Source organism: Merops nubicus, unplaced genomic scaffold, assembly GCF_000691845.1.
Source record: "Merops nubicus isolate BGI_N331 unplaced genomic scaffold, ASM69184v1 scaffold11624, whole genome shotgun sequence".
Taxonomy (NCBI): domain Eukaryota; kingdom Metazoa; phylum Chordata; class Aves; order Coraciiformes; family Meropidae; genus Merops; species Merops nubicus.
The window spans coordinates 11751-34963 of record NW_008603644.1 but is presented as its reverse complement, the minus strand read 5'-3'; the positions used below and the strand labels follow the sequence as shown (position 1 = coordinate 34963).

Below are 23213 nucleotides of genomic sequence, written 5' to 3'. Positions count from 1 at the left end.
TCTCTCATGATGTTCATGGGTGGGAGAATCTGTGACAAGCTTATAGCAGAGGGAAATCCCCCCAGATAGTCTCTCAAAGAGGAAGAGATTTATCTTTGCTGTCTGGAATTCATAGCCCACCAGCTCTGTGTTGTCTTTGAAACGTGATCCTCCTCCATAAGCTAACAGGGGACAGCCTTCCCCTGCCCAAGTGCTCTCTGGTCCTCCCAGGCTCACCCTGTCCTTGTGAGAAGACAGTGGTGACCTGAGGGCAGGTCTCTTGTGCACACCAACTGTTTGCCTCCACCAGAGGGTTGTGGCACATTTCTGGCTGCCAGGCATTAAGACACAGCCTCTGTGGTACCTTTGTTACACCTTCCCCTGCCTGCAGTGAAGAGGAGAAACACCTGCCATTTTTTCTTAGGGATAAGTTGTTTAAATAAGCAGGGGAGAAAGAACATTGCTTTTAAAAACCCATAAATGTGCACTCTGAGACCAAATCTGATCTGAAGGTCCACGCACCCTCAGGAAGGAAAGTTTCTTCAAGTCAGCCTCAGCCTTATTACTAGCAAATACAGATTTACATTTTGTAGCTTAGTCATTACATTTTGTAGCTTAGTCAAACGCTTGCACCGAGGTAGATGAGACAAGGAGAAACTTCGAGGCTGGAGTTAATACACCTCCCCCTCCTCTCTCCTGAATACAGATACATGTTCTGCTCCAGTCCCACACTTCTGCAGAAGAACTGGGATCTGACTGGCTGATAAAGCAGATGGGAGTCTAAACCAAAGCCAGAGAGCGTGAGTCATGGCAGACAGATTGTGAGCTGGAGGAGATGAAGCTGGAACAAAAATGATGCACATAGAGGTGCTTTGGGAGCTCAGATTAAGACACAGGCTAACCTGGAAAGTTTCTTATGGTTGGTCACCTGAGAGCAGAAGACCACACACGTGTGCTCACACATCTCTCTCCATTCCTACTGCCCTTAACTGTCCCAGAGTTACCATGGAGAGCTGGACTGCTCTCTGCGGGGAAGCCAGAAGGTGGGTGCTACTGTGCTCTTTCAAGGCATTCCTCAAATCCATTCCAGCTATGGCCTCACCCCTGGAGCAGAAGCAGCAGTGATCTGCACCATTGTTGCCCCTGGGAAAAAGTATGCATACATGAATGTGTACAGGGAGAAAAAACAACTGCAAACATGGTTTGAGATGGCTGAAGATGTTTCCACTTCCATTTTGCCAATAAAATCATCACTGGGCTGATGCCAAGTACTTTAATAGGTGTAAGATGTGCAGTAAACTGACACTGAGCCTTTGTCAAGGGACCTCTAAGCTTGCACCCTCTCAGGCAATCCCAGTAATCTTCCTCAAAGTTTACACTTGAAATCTTTGTCCAGCAAACAAAGTCACACTGATCTGTCACTCACCTGCAACTCTCATCCTATCCAAGTAGCACAAACTTGGCTACCTACAGACAAAAAACATTTCTTTCTCAACCAAAAATGTCCCCAAAATTTGTACCAGCACTGAAGCCTTGCTATCCAGTTAGAAAACAAAATCTCAGATCTGTCCCTAAAAATCCAAGCACTTGAAAACCAAGAAGCTCCGAGGCTGTTTTGAACCACAGAAACTTGCTTTTCTCCTAAAGAGCATGTGCAGTTGCTTAGAATAATTGTTTTGGACAGAGATTCGTGTTACACCAAGCTTACCACTACCACTCGAAGCACTGAAATAGAGCTGATTTTTTCAGAATTCTCAACTCCAAGCACTGCCTGAACTACATTTGGTACCCAACATACAGTAGTCTGAGAAGAACATGATAGTGAAAAATCTGCACCAGAGCAGAAAAATTTTGGGAAAACACCACCACTACCACCACCAAAATGAAAAAGAAATAAATCCTTTGACCTTGTATCTTCAAAACAAATGTAGTTTTAATCATAACTAATTGCCAGTTTACTGATATTCAGTTAATGAAGGAAAAAAGTTACCTATTAAATTTTAACCTAGCAAAAAGTTGAACTCTTCCTCTTACATAACATTTAAATGCAAAAACACAAGTCTTGTTTTTAAACTCATCAATATAAAGAATTGAAAAAGGTTGACAAGACAACAGAGAGGACTTTGGGTAGTTATAACAAGGCTAAAGGACTTAGACATGATCCAGATGAAGGGTAAAACACATGGAGATGGACTACTGCTCAACGAGAAAAAACTGCCTGAACAATGTAACTTTTCTGTTTGGCAAATTTTTTCAGACTAAAAAAATTCTAGTTTGCTAACTCTACGGATAAAACCAGTTAGCACAGGCAGAAATAGAGAGATAATCAAGAGTTCATAACAAATAACTCTCCCCCCTTTCCCCAGTTATGCAAACACTGTATAGAAGTGTGTGGTTTGTGGCCAAAGAGCACAAGACAGGGCAATAACCAGCTGAGCAAGGTCCTTCTTTGCCAAATGAGTCTGACTCCAGGAAGGGTATAATTAAAAATGCACTATTAAAAACACTCTTAGAGCAAGCACTCAATTGTTCACAGCCACATAAGCAAGAATTTGGGCACAGCTCTCATAACAATTTAATCAACACTGGAGAGCAATAATTAGCTTTTCCACACAAAAGCCATGCTGGAGCATTAGTATTCTCAAATAGAGAAAAACATCTTTTATCTCAAGTCATGTGATGGAAAACTTTTAAAGGCTTTCTTTGTGAAAGGCAAACTTAAACTAGTGCTGGCCACAAAGTGCAGGCACTGGACAGCCCACCCTGTGCACATGTACTCGCTCACACACACTCTCAGCACCTTTTTAAGTCATGGGTGAGCAATAATAGAGAGCTCTGCAATTTGGTTGCCTGTGCTTTGAGTCACAGCTCCTCCTCCCTCAGCTTGCTGGAGTCACGAAGTCCTGATGCAGCCTCACAGTACTTCAGACACTGCTGTGGACATTGCTGGGGTTAGTGTGCTGGGTTAATGAAGCCAGTCTTAGCCAAACCTATTACTAGCTCAAGCACGGGCCTTTCAGATGAGCAGCACACATCCCAGCAGTGCTGGTGTGCTGCTTGTGCAAACATCTTCTGCTTTAGAGCAAAACCAGTTACTGAAACCTATTTAGCCGACTTGAAGGACTGCAACTGATATGGTCCAGTCCATATTTATAAAGTCCAGTACCAAATTTATAAAGGAAACAGAATGTAGTGAAATTAAAATGTGGATTGCCTGCTTTACATGAACAACAACCTAAAAGCTGCTCATATCTGGCTATTTACGGAATAGCTGCTTAGTTAGTTTAAAGAACAGAAGGCAAAAATACAAGACCTATTAAGATACGATCAGAATTAAAGTCTCACAAACTGAAGTTAGAAGCTTTTCAATTTTTCCACATAGAAAAAAGTGGGAAAAAAAACTAATTGGAGGTTTATGAGAAATGCATTTGCCACCCCCCCCAAAAAAAATCTGCGTTTCTCCCCACCCTCAAACTTCTATAGTACACTTAAGCAAATGGGCTGTGAAAAGAAATGAAAGCTGTGAGATGGCTGGATTATGAACAAACATGTCTCTGAATCTTATGTTTAAATAAAATTTAGAGTTTCTGTGGCACAGAAGAGATGAACTGACTGAGGGAAGGCAGAGAAAATACCCTTGCAGTTGGCAAAGTGCAGAGCCAGTGAGGAGTGCAGCAAGAATGGTCTGATGCCCTTTTTATTTACTGTTGTCATTAATGACTTGGAAGTAACAAATGAGAGCTTCTAGGACAGTAACATGAGAGAAACATATGGTAGATTTGCTCTGTAGTTAGTCTAAACAGAGACATAAGCAGAAAGTGGAGATGACCGGGGCAGAGACAACAGTTCTTGTTGGGGCTAAGCAACTAAATCCAGAGGGACATACTTAACTGGGGGATAAATCTAGACTAGTATTATGGTAAAAGAATTCTGTTAGGTGAAGCACTCAGCAGCTGGACACAATCTTTGTAGCATAATGTGAAATTAAGAAAAAAAAAGACATTTTTCCTATGTAGAAGTAAGACTTCCACAGACACGTTCCTTTCCCAGGGACCCAGGTCTTACAGATATGTGGAATAGCAGAATTCATTTAGCACAATACATTTAAAAAAATAATGACAACTTAGTGGCCATTTGAAAACAAACAAGCAAACAAACTAACACCACCCCACACACACACACACAAAACACCCAACCAACCAACCAAACCAAAACAGGAGGGAGTACTAAAGGACTTAAAAGGTTGACCAAAAAAACACCCAAACTCCTAAAGGTGTTACATATGTGTGTCTTATGTAAGTCACAATTAATTATATCAACCTTATTATGCAGACATACACACCAAGAGGTGTTGAGTAGCAAAAGCAGGTAAACTAAAAGGAAGCAAATTAATTTCAGAGAGAACACAGAAGGCAAACGTCAGCTAAATAGCCCTGATTGTAAACTACAGTATGCTTTAAGAAGAGCAAGTGACACTACTTAGCCCATGTAAAAAACAGTGGAAAAGTGCAAGTATCTTCACAAGGAAATACGTATATTTTATGGTTAGAACTTAAAATTCTCATATGGTAAACAAAGCACTTCTGGATCTGGCCTGATGTCTTAAACCAGAAGCAGAAGGTACAACAAAGTTGGAAGTACAGAGATGCTCCTTTCATGCTTGGTCAACCAATTCCTCAAGCTGCTATGAGGACAGCAGGCTGAAAACCACTGATTTAAAAATAAAATGTGGACCCAGAGTCTTGCTACCCTGTGTCAGTGCCTTTTACTAGCATCAGCCTCCTCTTTGTTTCCTGTCCTAACCTGCTGTTGTGAAACTTGTGTCTAACTCTGTACCAGATGTGTCTGCATGGCACCGGTATCAGGGCAGAACTTAGAGATATCATCTGGAAAATGCTGTTTCAGTGTGACAGAAAAACTCACTCTATGCTAAACTAAAGGATCCTGTCAATATGATGCTGTCTATCACCAAATCTGCCAGAATGGCCTGGGATTTGTGTCCTGGTAGTCACAGGCAAACATCGGATTGTAGCCCTGTAGAGTCAAACAAGTGATGTTCTCATCTTCTTAATGAGAAATAGAGTATCATACATTTCCTGCTCTGGGCTGCTTCTCCAAGCCACCATGGATGCTTTTCAATGTCCTCCATCAGACTATCTCGTTGAGACCCACCCACTTTTCCAAGGATCCTCCTTCCTCAGACGCAACTCCCCTGGAACCAGCCCCACAGAAATAAAACACTTCCAGCAGCCAGGACAGCAAGACCACATTCTGTTTAATAACAACTCCATAAAGGACTGTACATGCTGTTTGGAACTACCTCCCCTCCTTTACTGTGGTTGCTGCCACAAACAGGCATGGAGGTGTATAGTGCCATATTTTCCTAAGTCTATATGTAGTGTGTGTACATGTATGGATGTGGTTGTACATGTTTGTATTTATATATATATCTTTGTAGAAGTGTTATCTCATAAGTCACATTATCAAAACATGCGAAGTATATCCAACAAAAATTTTCAGGCAAACATGTTGTGGAGCTGGAAGACTAAAGGCAATTCAGATTCATTTTAGTTATTAAGGGCTAGTGTGGGACAAGGTAAGGATGAAGGGTTTCAATAGTGGGTCCCTTTCCCTTTTAGTTTTACTTCCATTGATTACTTTCCCCCCAAACATCAATGCACCTCTGTAATCACTAGCTTGAAAGAATACATATAATCACCATGCAGCCTTCCCTCCCTCCCCCCCAAAAATGTGTACAGGGAAAACTCTTTAAAATTGCTTTCAGCAACCTCCATTGTACCATATGTTTATGCTAAAGCAGTTTCAGATACTGAGAATACAACATTTGAAGATCCAAGTCTTTAGTTACTTTGAAACATGCTTCAGGAACCCATTCTGCATGCTGCCCCTGGGACTCTGCTCCACCACCCCTGTACCTCCCAAATCCTCAACCTGCACCCTCCCATATAGGAAAAGAGATGAAACAAGAGAAATCCTGTTCCCTGTGAAATTACTTTTGAGTCTCAATTTTATAGCATAGGGATTCCTAGAGACCTCCAGTCATGCACAACGACCACAAATCAGAGAAGAAAAAATGAAGTAAAAAACAAGAATATATACCTGCAAAAGAGCTTCTGGCTTGCTACATTGCTCACACATGCAGTATCTGAAAAGAAGGGAAGTCCACCTGTACGTGCCTTAGGGGAACTTAGCAGAGCTCTGGAAGAGGGATCTTAACCTTTTCACCTCCAACTCATGACTGGATTTCATGCCAAACCAAAATGAATCCAGAAGGCCAGTGAATCTGGACTAGATGCTTTATCTTATTAAAAGTAAGTCCTGATGCACGATAATAGAGAAAAGCCTTTTAAGATGTTTTTGTCTTGCTAGCATGGACATTTGATCCCTTATGGGAAAGCAAAAACAAGACTAGGGCATTTAAAATGTCCCCTGTCAAAGGAGATGAGGAAGATCCTCAGCAGCATTCTTTCCACAGAACACTGCAACCCCTCTCTTCGTAGAAGACAGTAGATACTGCTCATCAGCAGGTAAGTCCTGCCCATGGCAGGGGGATTGGAACTAGATGATCTTTAAGGTCCCTTCCAAACCAAACTATTCTATTATTCTAGGATAGCTGCACTGAGAACATTCTTAAACAAGTCTTTACAGTTCTAGTAAACCTACTCTTCCTCAGAGAGTTACAGCCTGACTAAATTCTTCTTCTTCCAACAATGTGTATCTGCATGGGAAAAATATATCACATACTTATTTTCTTTTATACAGACCAACCCTGACAATCATAAAGCTTCTCTTGACTTCCAAGAAAATATAACAGTTTGTTCTGCCTGTGCTGGGCAAAAATGTCAGTGCAAGAAGGTAAACAGATCCTAATCTTCTAAGCACAGGTCTTCCATGTCCATTTGTTAACATAATACCCATTGTCTTCCTCCCTACCCCACTCAGTTGGTGAAGCTGGCTGCACTGCTGAGAAAGTGTAGTGTCCCAAAGTGCCTTGCCCAGGCTCCATGACATGTTCTGAGACAGAGAGCTACTGAACTGGCACAGATGCTCAGCTGTTCTCCTCTGCTCCTCTGCAGGTTCACTAGTCCTTGGCCTGGGAAAAGCCTACGATACAAAAGAGGCACCTGACATTGGCTTTACAGCTTGTATTTGTATTTGAGGCTGTGCTTTAATGACCATAGGTTGTGCTACACACACATATAGTACTAAGAGGCATGACTTTGCTCACATTTTCCCTGTTTATTTTTCCTTTCCCTGAGCCACTGCATAGAAATCTTTCCCTGTCAGATCGCTACAGGGGAAGAGAATCAAAGATGAAACTGTTATTTATTTATATTTTTCTAGACGTAAGGGCACCAGCTGCTGATCATCTCTGTACTGGAATGGATGTTTTTTCCTTTCCTTTTTTACCCTTTGTCTTTTGGAGAAAGTCAGACAGTTAGTTTAAGGGCCAGATTGCTTTGAGTTGTCTGAACAAATAACATGGAATATCCCATGTGGGAGAAATTAGAAGGAAGAGCTTAGACTATGCCAACATTGCTCTACTCTCTACATTTAGACATGGATTTATTTTAGTTTGTTTGTCTAAGCAATTACCAATAAAACAGTTAAAGCTAACTTAGCTAACTTTAGATATTTTGGGTTTCCAGTGAGGACAGAATTCACATTATCTTCATTTGGACAATGACTATGTTCTTGTTTGGTGTATTTCTTATATGATTCCCCTGAAGAATTAAGCATGTTGTGAACTGTTTTTCTAAGATGATAAACAAGCCAGTAGGTGCCGAAATTCAGGGAGGTCTCTCTCCTATCACTATGTCTTACAAGAAGTGTTGCTTGGACTAAGAAGTACCATAAACTGCACAAACTGGACCTTGTGTAGCAATTTTATATCTGAGCCCATTCTGCCTGGAGTCTTCCACAAAACTTCCTACCTGTGTTGTGTAAACAGAGATGTCAAGCTTTTCCTGATTTATTTTTTTTCCCAAACCTTCCTCTCAATGTCTTTCCCTCTCTGGCTAGAATTCATCTTGCTATTGCACAGAGCACACATAGTTGTTCACAGGTTAGTTATCAGTGGGGCCAGTTTTTGAGCAGCCAAATGAGTGTTAGCAGTGGTGCTTCTTAGGCAGTAGACACATACAGCTGGTGGTGACAGAAGGGAGGAGGCATGACAGCTCCTTCTAGCAGCTTAGAAGATGCCATTTCAAAGTGCACTTTCCCAGTTTCCCTAACCTGCTATAAAGGTGACCTGAGAATAGTGCTTTCTCCTCCTCTGCTCACAGCTCTTCCCTCTTTACTTTTACAGTGGGGTAAAAGTGCACTGGCTTGCTGTGGGGTCATCTGTGCATCAGCACATGCACAAGGACTGTGGGAGGTGAGCACAGCCAGGGCAGAGGGCTGCTCCCTTCACAGCAGCTCACCATTGGATCAGCTGAGAGGTACGGTTAATATCTGTCCTCTGCTGCAAACCTATCATCAAAGATAAAGTTTAAGTTTTTAAGGGGGAAAAACATGTGGATGACTTGTCAGCAGTTTCCCAGAAGATCATTTACAGGCACAGAAACTGAAAGAAGACTGACTTCTCCATCAAGCCTGAGGTAATGGAGCTGAAGGTAACTCACAAGGCTTGCAGATAAAGCTTAAGATTTATATAAAATAAAAACTTATGAAATAGTGTAACCGATCAGATACGAGCAATCATTGGAAAAGGAACAAGAGAGAATTTTCTCGCAGTGGAACCTGAGATCTTTTTTCAATTAGGGTCACTTGTGGTTCCTTCCTTCCTGTTCAGCACAATAATTTCAACAAATTCCTGTTGAAGACAAAGGTCTGGGGGAAAGATGGGAATATTCTACTTCCACTGCTTCAAGAAAACTAAAAAATTTTTTGTAGTGCAGCTCTGCTTTACAAAGGGTTTGTGTGAAGGAACAGCAGGGCTCAGTTTCTTAGTAACTGTGGATCAGGAATACTGATCATACCTTTCCTTCTTATTTTTCAGCCTCACAAATTGCACTTGGGCTGAGTTTTTGGCTGGACTCTCTCCAACTCACCCCTCCTCCCCAGGATAAAGGAACTGCAGGCCAAGTTTTGCTCACAGAGCACCTGTGCCTTCCATATGCTTGAATAGGTGTAGCTCTATAATGATGGCTTTTCTGGGAAATGTGCAGTAGGTTCCAGGCCCCTCTCTCTGATACTGGATACGCACAACAAGCAAGCTGGTTACATAAGAAAAGGCCAGGTTATACAAACCATGCTCCATTTTCAAAGAGATTCAAACTGCCTTTCTGGTTCAGCTCAGGATGGCCACTCAGCTAGCAAATAGAAATGGGCAGACCTGCTCTCCCCAGTCCAGCTCCTGGCAAATGTAGATACATTTCTCTTTTGGATTGTGGAGAGGTCATGGAAAATAGCCTTTTTCTTTTTCTTTTTCTTTTTCTTTTTCTTTTTCTTTTTCTTTTTTTTTTTTTTTTTTCAGAAAAAGGCTGAAATTTTATTATTCACAGAAAGTCAAGACTTTTATGAAAAAAAAATCACAGAATTTAGTAACTTGAAAGTTTTTACAGAGAGTAGTGTTCAAACCAGTCTGAATTCACACAGAATAGTCTATCTACAGGCTTCTAGAGTTCAGGTTATGGAACTATACAGCAGGGTATAATTCTTTATCCCATTCCACAGAGGTTAGAAAACTCTACAGATAGGTTTTCTCTTCCTATTGAACTCCACAGAATTTTCTATCAAGTAAATTTTTTTTTCAGAGTTTTTCCCATGTAGATATTTCCCTGTCACAGCCTTGCATGGAGATAATGTACATTTTTTAGACTGCAATCAGACATCTTAGTAAATATATCACACACCCACACTGAAAGAAAAGGAAGCCCTGGACAAGTTGACCCACTGGTCCCAATCCTGTAAACAACACAGAGGGATCATTAGAAGCTACTCTGAAAGTTACCGTAAACATCCAGATTGGTCCTGGAGAGGCACACAGGAACAAAATGGTTTGGAGAAAAAAGCAACAAGCCACCCAAATCTTCTCCCACAAAGGAACATAACATTTTTGTTACCCTGAAGGCTTTTTCAAAAAGCAATACGAAAAGGTTAACACTTACTCATTTTTCATCTGCTGAGGTGCTCTTGGCACTTGCCCCATCGCCCTGTTCTGACTAGTCTGATTTCCTAGGCCCTGCTCCATGGCTAGACCCACATCAGTTCAGGACAATGAGCTAGCACTGGCCCTGCAAGAACTGTAGAAGATGATCTTATCAAGCCCTTCTGCCCAGGGGAGGTTAGCACCTCAATGTGTAAACATCTTTAAAGAGATTGAAAGGTCATCATTCAGGAGAAGAGCTACCTCCTTAGAGAGATGTTGGAAAGCCCAAACAAATGGGTGAAAAAAGGTAGTCACAAAAACTTTTCTCTCTTACCTACATCAAATTATCAGTCTTACTTAAATATTCCAAAGGTCTTTCCTTTAGGGCTGCAATGGAGAGAGAAGACAGATCTGCTTGAAAAGGACTTGGCTGGAAAGACTTGGGCATTCATAGAGGAGACCCTCTTTATGCAGCTGCCTGTGGGAGTGGGATAAAGCTCTCCCTGAGAGTCCCATTGGTACTTCCCATAAGCCCTGGACATCATCTGCTTTGCTTGCCAGGAGCTGTCTGAAGTCTGACACTTGATGATATTACTTCAGCCACATTTTATATTCTCCTCAGACATTCTTCCCTGTAAATGTGCTGAGACTAAACTTGAATCGGGAAAGGACCACGTATCACTCTCCTGTCATCCCAAAAATGCACCAAGCCTGAAGAGGAGGCAAAGAAGAAACAAATGTATGGTGAATTAAACAGAATAGATACGAGTGAGAGTAAGTGAGAAAGAGTTGCCCCTGGGACAGTATGGCAGTGTCCAGGCAAATTCCTTTCTTTAGCTCATCAGATCTAGCATCTCATCTAGAACCACGCTTTGCTGATGCTCCCTTGCAAGAGGTATTGCAATTACAGCTCAGCACTCGGGTAATCTCTGCTGGTTCTGTTCAGCTCTCCAGCAAAACTGATAGCCTTGTACAATTTTTTCTTTTACTTTTGCCCCTGTTTATTTCCCAGTGAGATCTCAAAAGGAGAGAGTTTTTTTCGATTTCCTTTCAAAACCCCTTCCCCCTGACAAAAGGGGGTCTGTAGAAACATGGTGAGGAACTGCAAGAGATTGAACTTCCCCTGGTTAATGAACCATATTTTTTTAACAACAACAACAACAAAACAAAACAAAACAAAACAAAACAAACAAAAAAAAATAAAAACACAGAACTAGTAAACTCCTGAAATCAGCTTTCTCCACTCCTGAAAAAAGAGATGGGAGGGAAAAAGAAACAGACCAAGTACTGCACATTATTTACACTGCTTGGTGGCAGGAAAACAAAACAAGAAAATTCAGGCAGGAAGAAAAAGTAAATAGGAGGAGGAAACTTCCTCTCACCCCCTTCTTCCAGCTACATTTGGCACTGCAGAAGGAGTGGCAGAAATGGGAAAGGTGCAGCATTTCTGTTAAGTGATGGCTGGATGCCCTTTCCCACTACTAACTGCTTCATTAGGATCACTTACCCAGCAATATGGAAAGGTTAAAAAAACGCTAAACCTGAAAACTTCCATGTAAACTGCATATTTGTGACCTCATGGCTGTACACACTGTTCCTGGATCTGCTGCCTACTCTCAGGGTCTCCTCATACTGCTGGCAAGGGGAAAGACAGAAGGATACAGCAGCAGCAGCAAGATGGAGATGTTCTCAAGCCCCCTGCAAGAGTCAGCTTTTTATGACTGTCTCTGTAGTCGAAAATGTCCTTTCCACTGGCATCCAGTGCCCAATGCCAAAAGGATACATCACTCTTGCCAGCTCCTGGGAAGGCAGAAATGTCAAAGAGAGAAACAAATAAGTGAACGATCAAAAAGAGACCAAAGTATGAATATCTGAGAGCAGGATTAGATTTGTATCTGCATCCATTCTTCCATGCCCACAGAGCCACACCATCTGTACTGCAGCATCATTTGTATCCATCGAGCCTACAACTTCATATCAAGGTGTTACTGAGGGTCTGGTTACACAGCAAATCTTTCCTCTCAGTACAGTCTATATCGAAAACAGCCTTATCCTCTGTATCAGCCACAATCACCATACTAGTGCCATTGTAAAGCCACATCTTCATTTTAAACCAGCTTGTATTCCTACATTCTATCAAAGGGGACCATGTCCACTGAGCAACATCCATTCTGCCAAGATGGATTCTAGCCACATAGCTGTTCCCTATACCAAGCCCATCTCATCAGCCACATCCCCAGTACCAGAAGAGTTTGTATCCACAGCCAAGACTTTGTATTAAAAAGATTTAGAAATGATTTACCAATCCAGTTCTCTCCAAGCACCTCACATGTGTTGCTCAGAGAAATGAAAATCAAAAACATCTGTCCATGGTGGAGGGCAAGAAGAGGTCTTTGTTTGTCAATCACTTTGAGATTTTCCTCTTGTTTAAAAAAATAATTACATGTCAGGAACGGAAGGTGTGTCTGCTCAGAAGTATGGGGAGCTGGAGAGAAGAATCCCTGTTATTTCATTCCTCACCACCCCTCTTTGTTCAGCAGTGCTGAGAACTTCACAGAAAGCATCAGTTGTTTGTTTCTCCCTCTTCCTCATCAAAGGACTGCACCCCAGAGGAGGTGACGTCTGAGACTTTGCGGCTGAGTGCAGCATGTTCCATCTCCTCTCGAGGAGACAGTGATTCCAGGTCCCGGCACACTGCATCATCCTCCTCTGGAGAGGGCTTCTTGTTTAGGAGAGGAGCCTTCTCCAGCTGTGGGTTCCCTTCATCCTCCATGTGGTCCTCCAGGTATGTGCTGGACTCAGCGCCACTCCCACCCTGAGTAGTCTGTAGGGGCCACACATGAACCAGCCCCGTGCTCTGGATGAAGTTCTGCTCCTGATGCTGTTGCTGCAGCTGTTGCTGCTGGAGAAGGCTGCTCTGAATCAAAATGCTTTCCTGAAGGTTTGTCTGGGACTCATCAAAATTCTGGCCTAAGTAGGAGCCAGTTGCTGGGGAGGCAATGAGGGACTGGTCACTGGTCTCCCAGGCGTCGGATGAACCTAAGCAATACATGCCCTGCGAGACGTAGGAATGAGGCCAGCTGTCATACTGCGTCTGGGCCATGTGCTCTGCAAGTGAAGGAGGGAGAGGACACCGTTAGACATTCTTTCTGGGCCAAGCTGCTCACTCAGAGAGGCTGTGTGCCTCTGCGTGGCACTGCACTCCACAGGGTGGGTAAATCCTGAGGAGCAGAGCAGGGTGAAAAGGCAGTTCGAGGCAACAGGCGGATGAACTCGATTATACCCACGACTGACTGCAAGAGCTTTCCACGGTTGTGCACAAAAAAGGCAAAGGAACTGGCCTTTAGAGCCTCCGTGGTAAGATTAGATGCCTTGGACAACTCCACAAATAGGTGATGCCTCCAGTAGATCCCAATCCCAAAAATTTAGGCTACAGTGTAAAACACGGTGGAGGGAAAGACAGCAACAAGACAACGAGAGCAGGAAAGGGTTGTTCCAAGATTAGCAAGAGGCACATGGAGCTCACCTTGGCTCTCCATTAGCTCCTGATAGTTCTCAGAGTAGTTGCCTGCTGGATTCTCCTGATTTGAGTTCACACTCACATCCTCACCATCCATGGAGGACCAGGCCATTAGAGTTGCCTCAGAAATAGCAAACTGCTCCATCACTCCTGTGCCAGAGGAGACAGGGAGGGGAAGCAGGGATGTGTGGAAGTCTCAACTTCTCACTACCCTCTTTAACTGCATCTCTTGGTCACATTGTCCCGCTCTTGTCCAATCTCAGCAACACCCATCACCCACAACTAGCCCCCATCCCTTCCATTTTGCATCGCACTGGCAATACTCCAACCACAGCCTCCCTCTCCTTTGTCCATCTGAACCACCCACAGGCTCTCCTGAGTGTGTTTTTCAGGTTCCCGCGCTTTGGTCTCTTGGGGATTCTGCTCTGGAACATCCCAACCCATCAGATCCACATGCCCCAAAGTCATCCCTACCTGCAAGGAACCGGGCCTCCTTCTCTCCGTCGCTCAGGTCGGAGTAGGCGTCGGCGTCTTTGCGGGCTGTCTCGTGCGTGTGCTGCTGCTGCTGGCTGTTGGCTTTGCCCCAGCCCTGCCACTCAATCATGTGTGCCACACGGCCCTGGCCCATAGCTGTGGGCTTTGTGACGTGGTCCTTCATGCTGCGAGAAATCCCTAAGGGGCCAGACATTAGAAAACAAGGAGGGGCTATTACACAGCTCCAGGGTTGTCTGTCAGGCTGTTCACCTCCCTTGGAAGTGGAGAATCTCCCCTCCTTTCCTGGCAGGGCTCAGGCCTGGGGCTGAGTGTCTCCCACCTTTCACCGTACCACTGTCCAGGAAAGTTTCTCCATCTTTCCTTGGACTGGCTCTCAGAAGGGGGGAAAAAGGGAAACCCCAAACATGAAAGATCATCTCCTTCCTGGCCTGGAATCTATTTAGGACAGAGCTGGGCACAAAAGATGCAGCCTGGAAGTGAACAAACTAAGAAAGAGAAAAAGGAGTTAAACCCAAGACAGTTTGAGGGGAAGCAATTGAAGATGTCTCATCTGGGTGCATGGTGAGAAGCCAACAGGAATAAGAAAAATCTGTTCTTTGAAAGGGCAACAGGTAAGAGATTTCGTTATCTAGAATCATGGTGGTGGAGACTCCTTTAAGGCCTCAAAAGGGCAAAAGTCAAAAAGGAGCAGTATGGGAAGAGGCACAAAGGCCTGTGGAGAGAAACTGCCAAGGATAAACTCAAATTTTGAGGACCTCACCAGAGAAAGATGACTTAGCCAAAGCCCCAATCCCATAAGCATTGGAGTTGCGTTTCAGCTTGGGGAGGATGGAGGTCGTATCTTCCATGGAGAGCTGAAAAGACAGAGAATATGAAGAAATGATATACAGGAAGGAGAAAAGGAAGTGAACTGAAGCAAGAAATCAGTATAAAGATTTCATAAGGCAGGGAGAAGATGAGGAGCAGAAGCAAGCAACAAGGAAAAGAACAAAAGAAGGAAAGGAAAATTTAGAGGCTATGTAAGCAGCACTGGGTAGTGCATAGCTCTGGGACGGAGCGAGGCAGTGGGAGAGGCAGAAGCAGGCTGTGGTAAGCCTCCCTTTGGCTGCTGCCAGTCCTCCACAGACATGCTGCACTGTTCCAAACTCTCTGCTAGAGACACAGAACACGACTGATGGACAATTCAGGGAGCTTACAATGGGGAGCTGACAATGTGATAGGCAAGACACAGTAATGTGTCATATATGGACCATATTACAGATACTAATTTTTATATGTTACTTTCCATTTTCATTTCTTCTCATACAGTCTTAACAAAATGAACATGACTGTGATGCATCCTGTTTCAAGCACCTACAGCTACTCATAAAGAAATGAGGTCTACAGGTCTGCTTAATTCCCTTTACTTTCTTCTGTATATTATCCTCAGTCCCTGAGTAGCAAGGACAGGAAACTACTGGGAAAGGCAGCAGTCACAAACATAAAACACAATCACATCAAGACAAATTAATCAGGTTTCTCCAGAGAAGCCAAGCATTGCACAGGAGGCTTAATTGTCACAAGAGTTAAGCAAGCATTGCTTCTGCTCTTCACTTCAACCTCTCTGAAAAACGAGTCTGGCGTGTTTCAAACACAAAGATACTCCAAAGGGGTGATCATGACACTGGAAATTTTAAATCCTGATCTGATGCTAGCATTTTGTCATAGGCACAAACCTCACAAAAGGTGAGCAGAGCAGTAACTTGGCAGTCAAACAGTTGGAGGCAAAGGCATTGTAAAGATGTTGAACTGCATATAATCACAGTCAGTTGCCAAAATACGAGAGATGAGTTTCTCTGGAAACTGAGTATAAATGTAGCAGCTAAGGCATCCTGTAACTTTGGACTCAGGAATGTCTGTGTGTAATGTGAGCTGAAGAAATCAGAAAGCAGAAGAAGAACAATAAAAAGTGAGAACACAGCCCTTGTTCCATGATGTCCATGATCCTTGTTCCTCTGGTGATGAAGCTGTCTGAAGAATGTCCATCTATGCCCCCACTGGTCAGTGCCTTGCCTGGGCTCTGCTGTTCAGTATCCACTAATTTGTTTCAATGCAGCCCAGGGGCTGCACTGTGAGCCACCTCATGGAAATTGTCCAGAAAAGAAAGTAAACTGCAGAAGGTCTCTACCACTGAGGCTGAAGAAGGATGGAAGTAATGGGATGGGAAGGAAACTCATAAGGCATCTCTGATACCAAAGAAGGTTTATGTAATTACACTGAGAAAGAGCTGCATTGTGAAAGAGTTCCATGGATTCAGAATGGGTTGGGAAAAGGGAAACTGCAAGTAAGGAAATTGTCTTCTACTATCTTTAAAGAAACATGACTTTGTGTACCTTGATTTCAGCTAGACAGAGGTGCAGTGAGGAAAAAAAATTACAATTTTTTTCTAGACAGTTGCTGCAGGCACCACTGTTTTCCTGCAAAATATGTTTCCCTAACTGAGCCTAGGGAAAAGATCCTGAGTTGTAAGTGTCACAATGAAAGAGATGTCAGTAGGGTGAGGGGTTATTAGTTTATTAGTTAAAAATAACTAAACTTATATTAGTTAAAAATATAAGCCCCCTTTATATTCAGTGTCCCAAATGCATTCAAACCACAGAGAACCAAAAAATGGCACACATTTAAAATTTCTGAAAGTATATGCAGTTGAAAGTACTTATCAAAAATGTAGATTCTAATCCCGTCAGCTAAAGTGTAAAAAACTATCAAGCTAATTTAGGTGAACACATTTTTAAGCTTCCCAAGCAGAAAAAATAATTTGGTAACACCAATATGCATGATTCTCTTTTCAGAATGCTGGTTTTACCCTACTTTTTCATTAGTGGAAAAAACAAAAACAAACCAACCAACCAGACATATTTTTTCATGGCATAGGTATTAAGAGCAAAAAGAAACATGGGTTACTAAAATGTTGGCTTGCTTATTCTTCCACTTGTTAACTGAAATTAACTGGTACTGACCATCTCCTATTAAGATTTCTTTTACTTTTTAAGAAAAAAAAAAAAAAAAAAAAGAAGATACTTCTTTTCTGTATGCAACTGAAAATGAGCGATATATTTCTCCCATACTCCTGGAGAAGACCAAATGATGCTCTAATAAAAGACTACTGATTTTTAAGAAATGTTGGACATACACCTTCTTTATGCAGCAGTGCCCAGAAATCTCAAAAATGGGACATGTGAAATGACACACATTTGTCATGAAGAGGACAAAGGCAGTTTAATAGACACCTGCAGATCTAAATACCTGCCTGACAGCAAAAGACCCACAGGCAAACAAAAACTCATCACCATCCTTTGAAACATAGTCAATTACAGAATTTCAGTGGCACTAAAGGCTTTCAGTCACGTTTCCATTCTGCTCTCCACTTGTATCCAATGGCAAACAAAACCTGGTGTCTACCAGGATGCCTATGAGTAGGAATTTGAACAGCAGTGTGGCACATACTCACATTGATACCATCCCAGGAGAAATCTGTCCGGGTTTGCTAAAGGAAGCAAAGAAGGACATCATGTTAATGTAACAAGTTGCAAGCAGCCCTGCATCTCTCCAGTAGTTTGCCATCATCAACAGCCACTATTCTATCTGATACGTTAAAAAAACAAACTTTTGTCTTTCAAGCTGTTTTCATTCCCTGCTGTTGATTCTGGTATCTGTAGGTGTCACGCTGTTTGCAAATACAATAGCTAACAGGATGACAGAGCCAGTAAGGGAGAGAAAAACAAACACCTTTCCATAAGGCTCCCCCTTCTAACAGCTCTTTGCCGTGTTGCAGGGCTGGCACTTCTGAACAGGGGTTGCATCGCTTGGAGGCTAACACAAGGAGGAGCTGCACTACTTGTGTATTTTGAGCATAATATAGCAAGTTACAGACTTATTTTCTGCTGAAATGATTTTCTCTTGCAGTCTTTTCAGTTTGTCCATTCTGACCCACCTTCTCCTTACAAACTAGGTCTATTTCCCATATCAGTACCAATTTATAGTGCATTTCCTTCTGCTGGGAGGACTCACCTCTCAACATCTTGGTTTTAGGGAAATGGACACCCAGGAAAATGTAGATGAATCAGTTACACTTGTGGTATCCATTCACATAAATCAGAATGTTCACTGAAGTATAGTTTATGCTCATTGACTTTTAGCTTTGCATTTGATTTAACGGAATTTGCCATGCAAGGTTGGGCCTCACAATTTCTGCCAGGATTCCATGAAACTCCAAGTTCCTTTAAGTTCCATTCCAAGCCAGCAAGGTATAATAAGGAACTAAAAATACCTATACATCAGCATTTTGTAAGGTTTTGCAAATTTTCTGTTATTAAAGTTATTTCTGAACTTTATTTTTGATTCCTCAAATATTTGGTGTTTAAAATAGCTTCAACCTCTTCACTAATCGTGACTGCATACCCTGAACCTTACAGAGCTGCAAATTCAGGTATCTAAGATTGCAGAAGCTGCAGTAATTCAGGACAGCAAATGAACCAGCCCTTGAGATAGTGCATGGTAAATCAGTTGGCAGGAAGTTACTAGTGCATGCATTCCTAAAGCTCAAAATGGACACAAATGTGTTTCTTCAAAAGATTTTATAGCTGTGCTGCAGAAGCTGGGACAGACATAGCACTGGACATTTCAGTGAATCCATATTCAAGGAATGCAGACCTACGGGCTTGTCAGAACTGCCACAGTTTCTTCCATGTTCTGTTCCACTCCAGTCACGAGTGGTTAAAAGCACTTTCATTTGCAAATTCTTACTCACTACGGATATTGTGAAGGGAGTGATTCAACTCTATTCAAAGCAAATCAAACCACACAGTTATGAAAGCCTGATCCTCAGGTGCACACTGGCATTCTGGTCCTCTCCCAGATGACACCTCTGTGATGCACAAACACCCATTTCTGAACTCAGAAAGAACTGAAACTTTCTAATCCTCTGGGAAAGTGGGTCTAGGACAGGTACTCACCTCAGTGGAGGGTCGATGGAAGCTGCTGCCATGCAGTGAACTGGTGCTGTCCATATTGATTTGGTCCACATCTTTCAGTCCCTTCCAGTCCACTGCAATCACCTCATTTCCTGCGGGAACACATCTAGTCAGGCTTCTGAATGCCACTACAACTTGTTCTAGCAGTCTCAGGCTACCTCAGCTCAGCATGCAGGAGAATCACTGATTTTAAGGCCACAATAGCCTTAAAGCCAACCTTCCAATTTTAATCAGGCCACCTGTACACCATCAACTATTATATTTCACACAGTTATTGTCATATAAAGACCAGTCAGTTGTGTTTTTCTCAAGCATAATGTATGCTTGGCTAAAGCACAGCTCCTCAGAAAAAAAATCATAAAGTTATGGTGTGTGACAGAAAGAAACAGTTCTTTTGATATCCTCTTCTAATATCAAATCATCATCACTTAACAAGGCATTTCTCCTTTATAATTTGAATAGGTCTGACATCAGCTTAGAGCTGCTGGTGCCCTTGCTTTGCCATTCTCTGCAAGATTAAAGACCTTTTTAATACCTGCTATTACATTCCGGGAAAGTTATCCATACACTTGCTCTTCTTCTTGACAAATTAAACAGACTGAGATCTTTAGGCTTCTTGCTGTAGAGCATTCTTCCAGTTGCCTTAATAAATCTGTGTCTCTTTATAGAAGACATCTTAAATTTTTGAGTTCTTTGAAATGTAGAGAAAAAAGCATACACAGTAATGTATGTAAAGCTAAAAATAGCTACTTGCTATCTTCCTCTACACATTAACCCATTGTGCCATAACCTCACAGTAGATTCTCCCATTCAGCTGTTTGTTCACTCAGAGCCCTGTGCACTTTGCACAGTTTTCTGGGATTGTCATCCATTCAACAGCAAACTCTGTGCCATTTGATCTCAGATGCATTTTACTACTGCTTAAAGGCTCAGGTAAAATTAAATATTAGTAGCATAAAATAGAATTTATAAAATTGAATTATAAAAAGAAAAATTAAGATTATTGACTCAGATTAAGTTGCAATAAAAGTGAAACTAAGTGCAAAGTAGCATACTTAAAATAGTCAGCCAAGCAATCAGGACTGTTCTGTGACTGCTCTGTCCTGCTCTGTCCAGTTCACAATTTACTGTGCCTTCTGCCTTTGTGCCATCCTCAAACTCTGTTACAAGCTCCCATGTCATGGAGGAGAGGTGGTAGTGCTTAAACCTGAGCCTCTTGGAACCTGGCAAGAAATAGAGCTCCCAAAACAACAATCTGTTCCTGGGATCAATTCAGCAATAGCTAGTCTATTTGTAACAAATGCCACTGAATGTGAATGGGTCTATTTTCATTAGCTTTTAGCATTTTATCTACTGTTTATAGCAAATTTCTCCTCCACAGACCTATGTAAACCCGCAGAAGCAGTAACTGAGGAGAGTGGTTACTGCCTAGGGGCATGTGACCCATTATGGGATGCAGGAAAAGAGCATTTGGGGATTGCACTAGATATGTGTGGTTTAGGGGAAGAACCAACAGCAGGGAAAGGGTGCAATCGAGGTGGTGTGGGGAGATACAAATGTGAGAAAATAGATAAATGAATAAAAGGGGCTGGTAGCATGTAAACAAGTTGCTTATCAGTATGGTTGTCTGGCCATGCCTTGCACTTATTTTGTGCAGTCTGTCCTGTCTTGTCAGATTCTCACTGTTTCCTGGCATGAAGGATGCTCTGTTCTGTGTGCATGCGTGTTGTGATGCAGGTCTAAGTGCCAGGAATATGAGAGATTAGAGTGAGTGGAATCAACTGGAGCGAGTGAGAGCATGTGAGTGCATGATCACTAGCCAAAGTGAAAGTGATCTGGGTGCCAGATGTGTGCCCCTTTGTGCCCCTGAGGGCAAGACCACAGAGTGAGCTGGCTACCAGAGGGACCAGGGGAGTCAGAGCCACCCGTCACAGAGCTCTCTGTGTGTGGATCTGTGAGTGAGGGCTCTGTACCAGCAAGTGCAGTATGGCCGTGCCCTCGGGGGCTGCTGTGGCCAGCTGCCAGCAACTGGAAAGACTGGGATCCAAGGCCAGCTACTGGGCAGACTGAGTAGCCCTGCTACAGGAGGGATCCATGTTGCACATAGTGAATCTCTATCGTGCTCAACCAGAGACAGGAGCAGGATGAGGCTGTTGGTGCTGTTTGAGTGTTGAGTGTGTCTGTCAGTTCTGATCTGTGTGACTGGCATATATGAGCATCTATGTACATGTTTCTTCTGTTTCTCAAGTTTGACTTTCCAGCACAGAGTAGAAACATTATCATTCAATAGTGGTAGCCAATATGAATGTTGGTAAAGACCAATATTTAGAGTAAAAGTTTCAATTATTCTTTTCCATTCCCTTCTTTTCCCTGAACAACTAAGAAAACAACAAATGTAATTGCAGCAATTATGAACAGTTTTTAAATTGCTCTCTCCCTGATATCAATTTTCATGATACACATAGGAGTGTAGTATCCTTGTCAAACACAGCATCGTCATGTCCTATCATATGTGGTTGAAATAAAAGCAGTTGGAACTACTGGGAAGGACTGATGGATGGATAGTATAATTACAGAAAACTTTTCCTTCTCTGCATGCTTTACAAAGAGCCTTTTAAAGCTGAACAAAAGGTCAACATCAAGGAAATGAATAAACCTCTGTCAGGGGAATTGTCCCTAAGGTGAACCTCAGATGGAACCATTGAAATTCTCCCAGGTTAATTCTCTCCAGATAGAAATCAATCAACCCAAGTTAGTCACACAACTGTGTAAGTATTCTAGCTTGTACTGCATGAGGAAACATAGAAATCAGTTAGCTGCTGTTGGCATCTACAGACAAAATCACTTGTGGAAGATGAACAGAAAAAAGTCTGTTTTCATGGATGAGATAGGGCTGAACAGTCTGGTGCTCATCAAGGCAGAGAAATGTCTTGGACCCTAGATAAAGGATGTCTTTGAAATTTTTGATCAAAAATGAAAACACAGCTCTGAGATGTCTGTAAGATAGGAATCAGATGGGCTGTTCTCAGGATCTTTGCTTTGGATTTGGGCAATCTAAATTCTTTTCCAGACCATTCTGCCTCTTTCTGCAAGAAGGTCCCTCTTTAGGGCTGTTTAGGCAATAGAATTAATGAACAAAGCTCCAACACCAACATTTTTCTTCTTGACTGGAAATGCTTTCAAACCACTACTAAAGGCCACTGCATACCATGTCCTTGCAATTAAAAGGAGCCTAATGTTAGACACAGGCAGTTCTGAGAAGCATTCATGTCATTTAAGATAAGGAAGTACTGCAAAATGAAACACATCCAGTGAACACAATTTGAAAAAAAAAACCTCAAGGCTCTGTCTCATTTGCAGAACAAGTATCAGCCAGCATGAAGAGTGGTGATGAGTTTATCCTCATTCTTCACTGCTTCTCTGAAGTGCAGAGAATGTGTCCCCACGGGCCTCGTTCAGCACACTAAGTATGAAAATGTCAATATGCACCAAGGTAGCAGCCTTTTCTTGCTGGCCTATAGCCAACATTACAGAAATAATTCGCAGCAGGCAATTTCCTATGTTGCTCTCCATATGTGTTTAAATTTTAATCTCTGTGGCAAACATTTCACCTAGGCGCTGTCCTAGAGCATAAAAATACCATTAGTTTTGGCATCTATATCCCAGTTTTATCTCTACCAGCGAGGAAGAACCACGCCAAATACTCCCCAGGAGTCAACCAAAAGATCAGAATGCACCTTTCTCACCCCAGGGATGCTCTTGGTCCCTCTGTGGGGTGGACAGCACCTAGTTTTGAAGCAGCAGCAACAATCAAAGCCAGCCAGGAGGCACAGAGACTGCTGCCACCCTCTCAACACCCTCCCTAAAGCCCAAAGTATGGGATTTTCCAGAGGCAGTGATGCCCTAGGCCATGAAAATGGCCTTCAAGGCCTCCCTTTGTTTGCCCTGAAGAAGCTGCTATTTCCCATCAATCCTCTCCTGCAGAGGTGCAAAGGACAACACCCTCTGCCAGTGAGACCCACCCAGACAGTGTGGGCAGTACACCACGTGGAGAACTGTGGAGTCCTTTACTTATCAGACCCATCGTGCTGAG

At 42.6% G+C, this 23213-nt stretch overlaps 1 protein-coding gene across 1 annotated transcript; it reads right to left on the bottom strand.

Moving 5' to 3' along the window:
* Window positions 1–12347: 12347 nt before the first annotated feature.
* On the bottom strand, window positions 12348–19207 carry FAM131B (family with sequence similarity 131, member B). The gene is made up of 7 exons (XM_008938743.1): window positions 19103–19207; window positions 17599–17634; window positions 14869–14962; window positions 14088–14285; window positions 13620–13763; window positions 13025–13201; window positions 12348–12931 (listed from the first exon to the last, which is right to left on the bottom strand). Exons 1-7 carry the CDS (start codon window positions 19154–19156, stop codon window positions 12657–12659), a joined length of 978 nt encoding a protein of 325 aa, XP_008936991.1. The 5' UTR covers window positions 19157–19207; the 3' UTR covers window positions 12348–12656.
* Window positions 19208–23213: the final 4006 nt, after the last annotated feature.

Coding starts and splice junctions, on each gene's coding strand:
- FAM131B (XM_008938743.1), bottom strand. CDS start 19,156: ATGGACAGCACCAGTTCACTGCATGGCAGCAGCTTCCATCGACCCTCC. Junction 17,635..19,102: donor TCCATCGACCCTCCACTGAG/GTGAGTACCTGT, acceptor TGCTTCCTTTAG/CAAACCCGGACAGATTTCTC. Junction 13,764..14,087: donor GGAGGCCCGGTTCCTTGCAG/GTAGGGATGACT, acceptor CCTCTGGCACAG/GAGTGATGGAGCAGTTTGCT.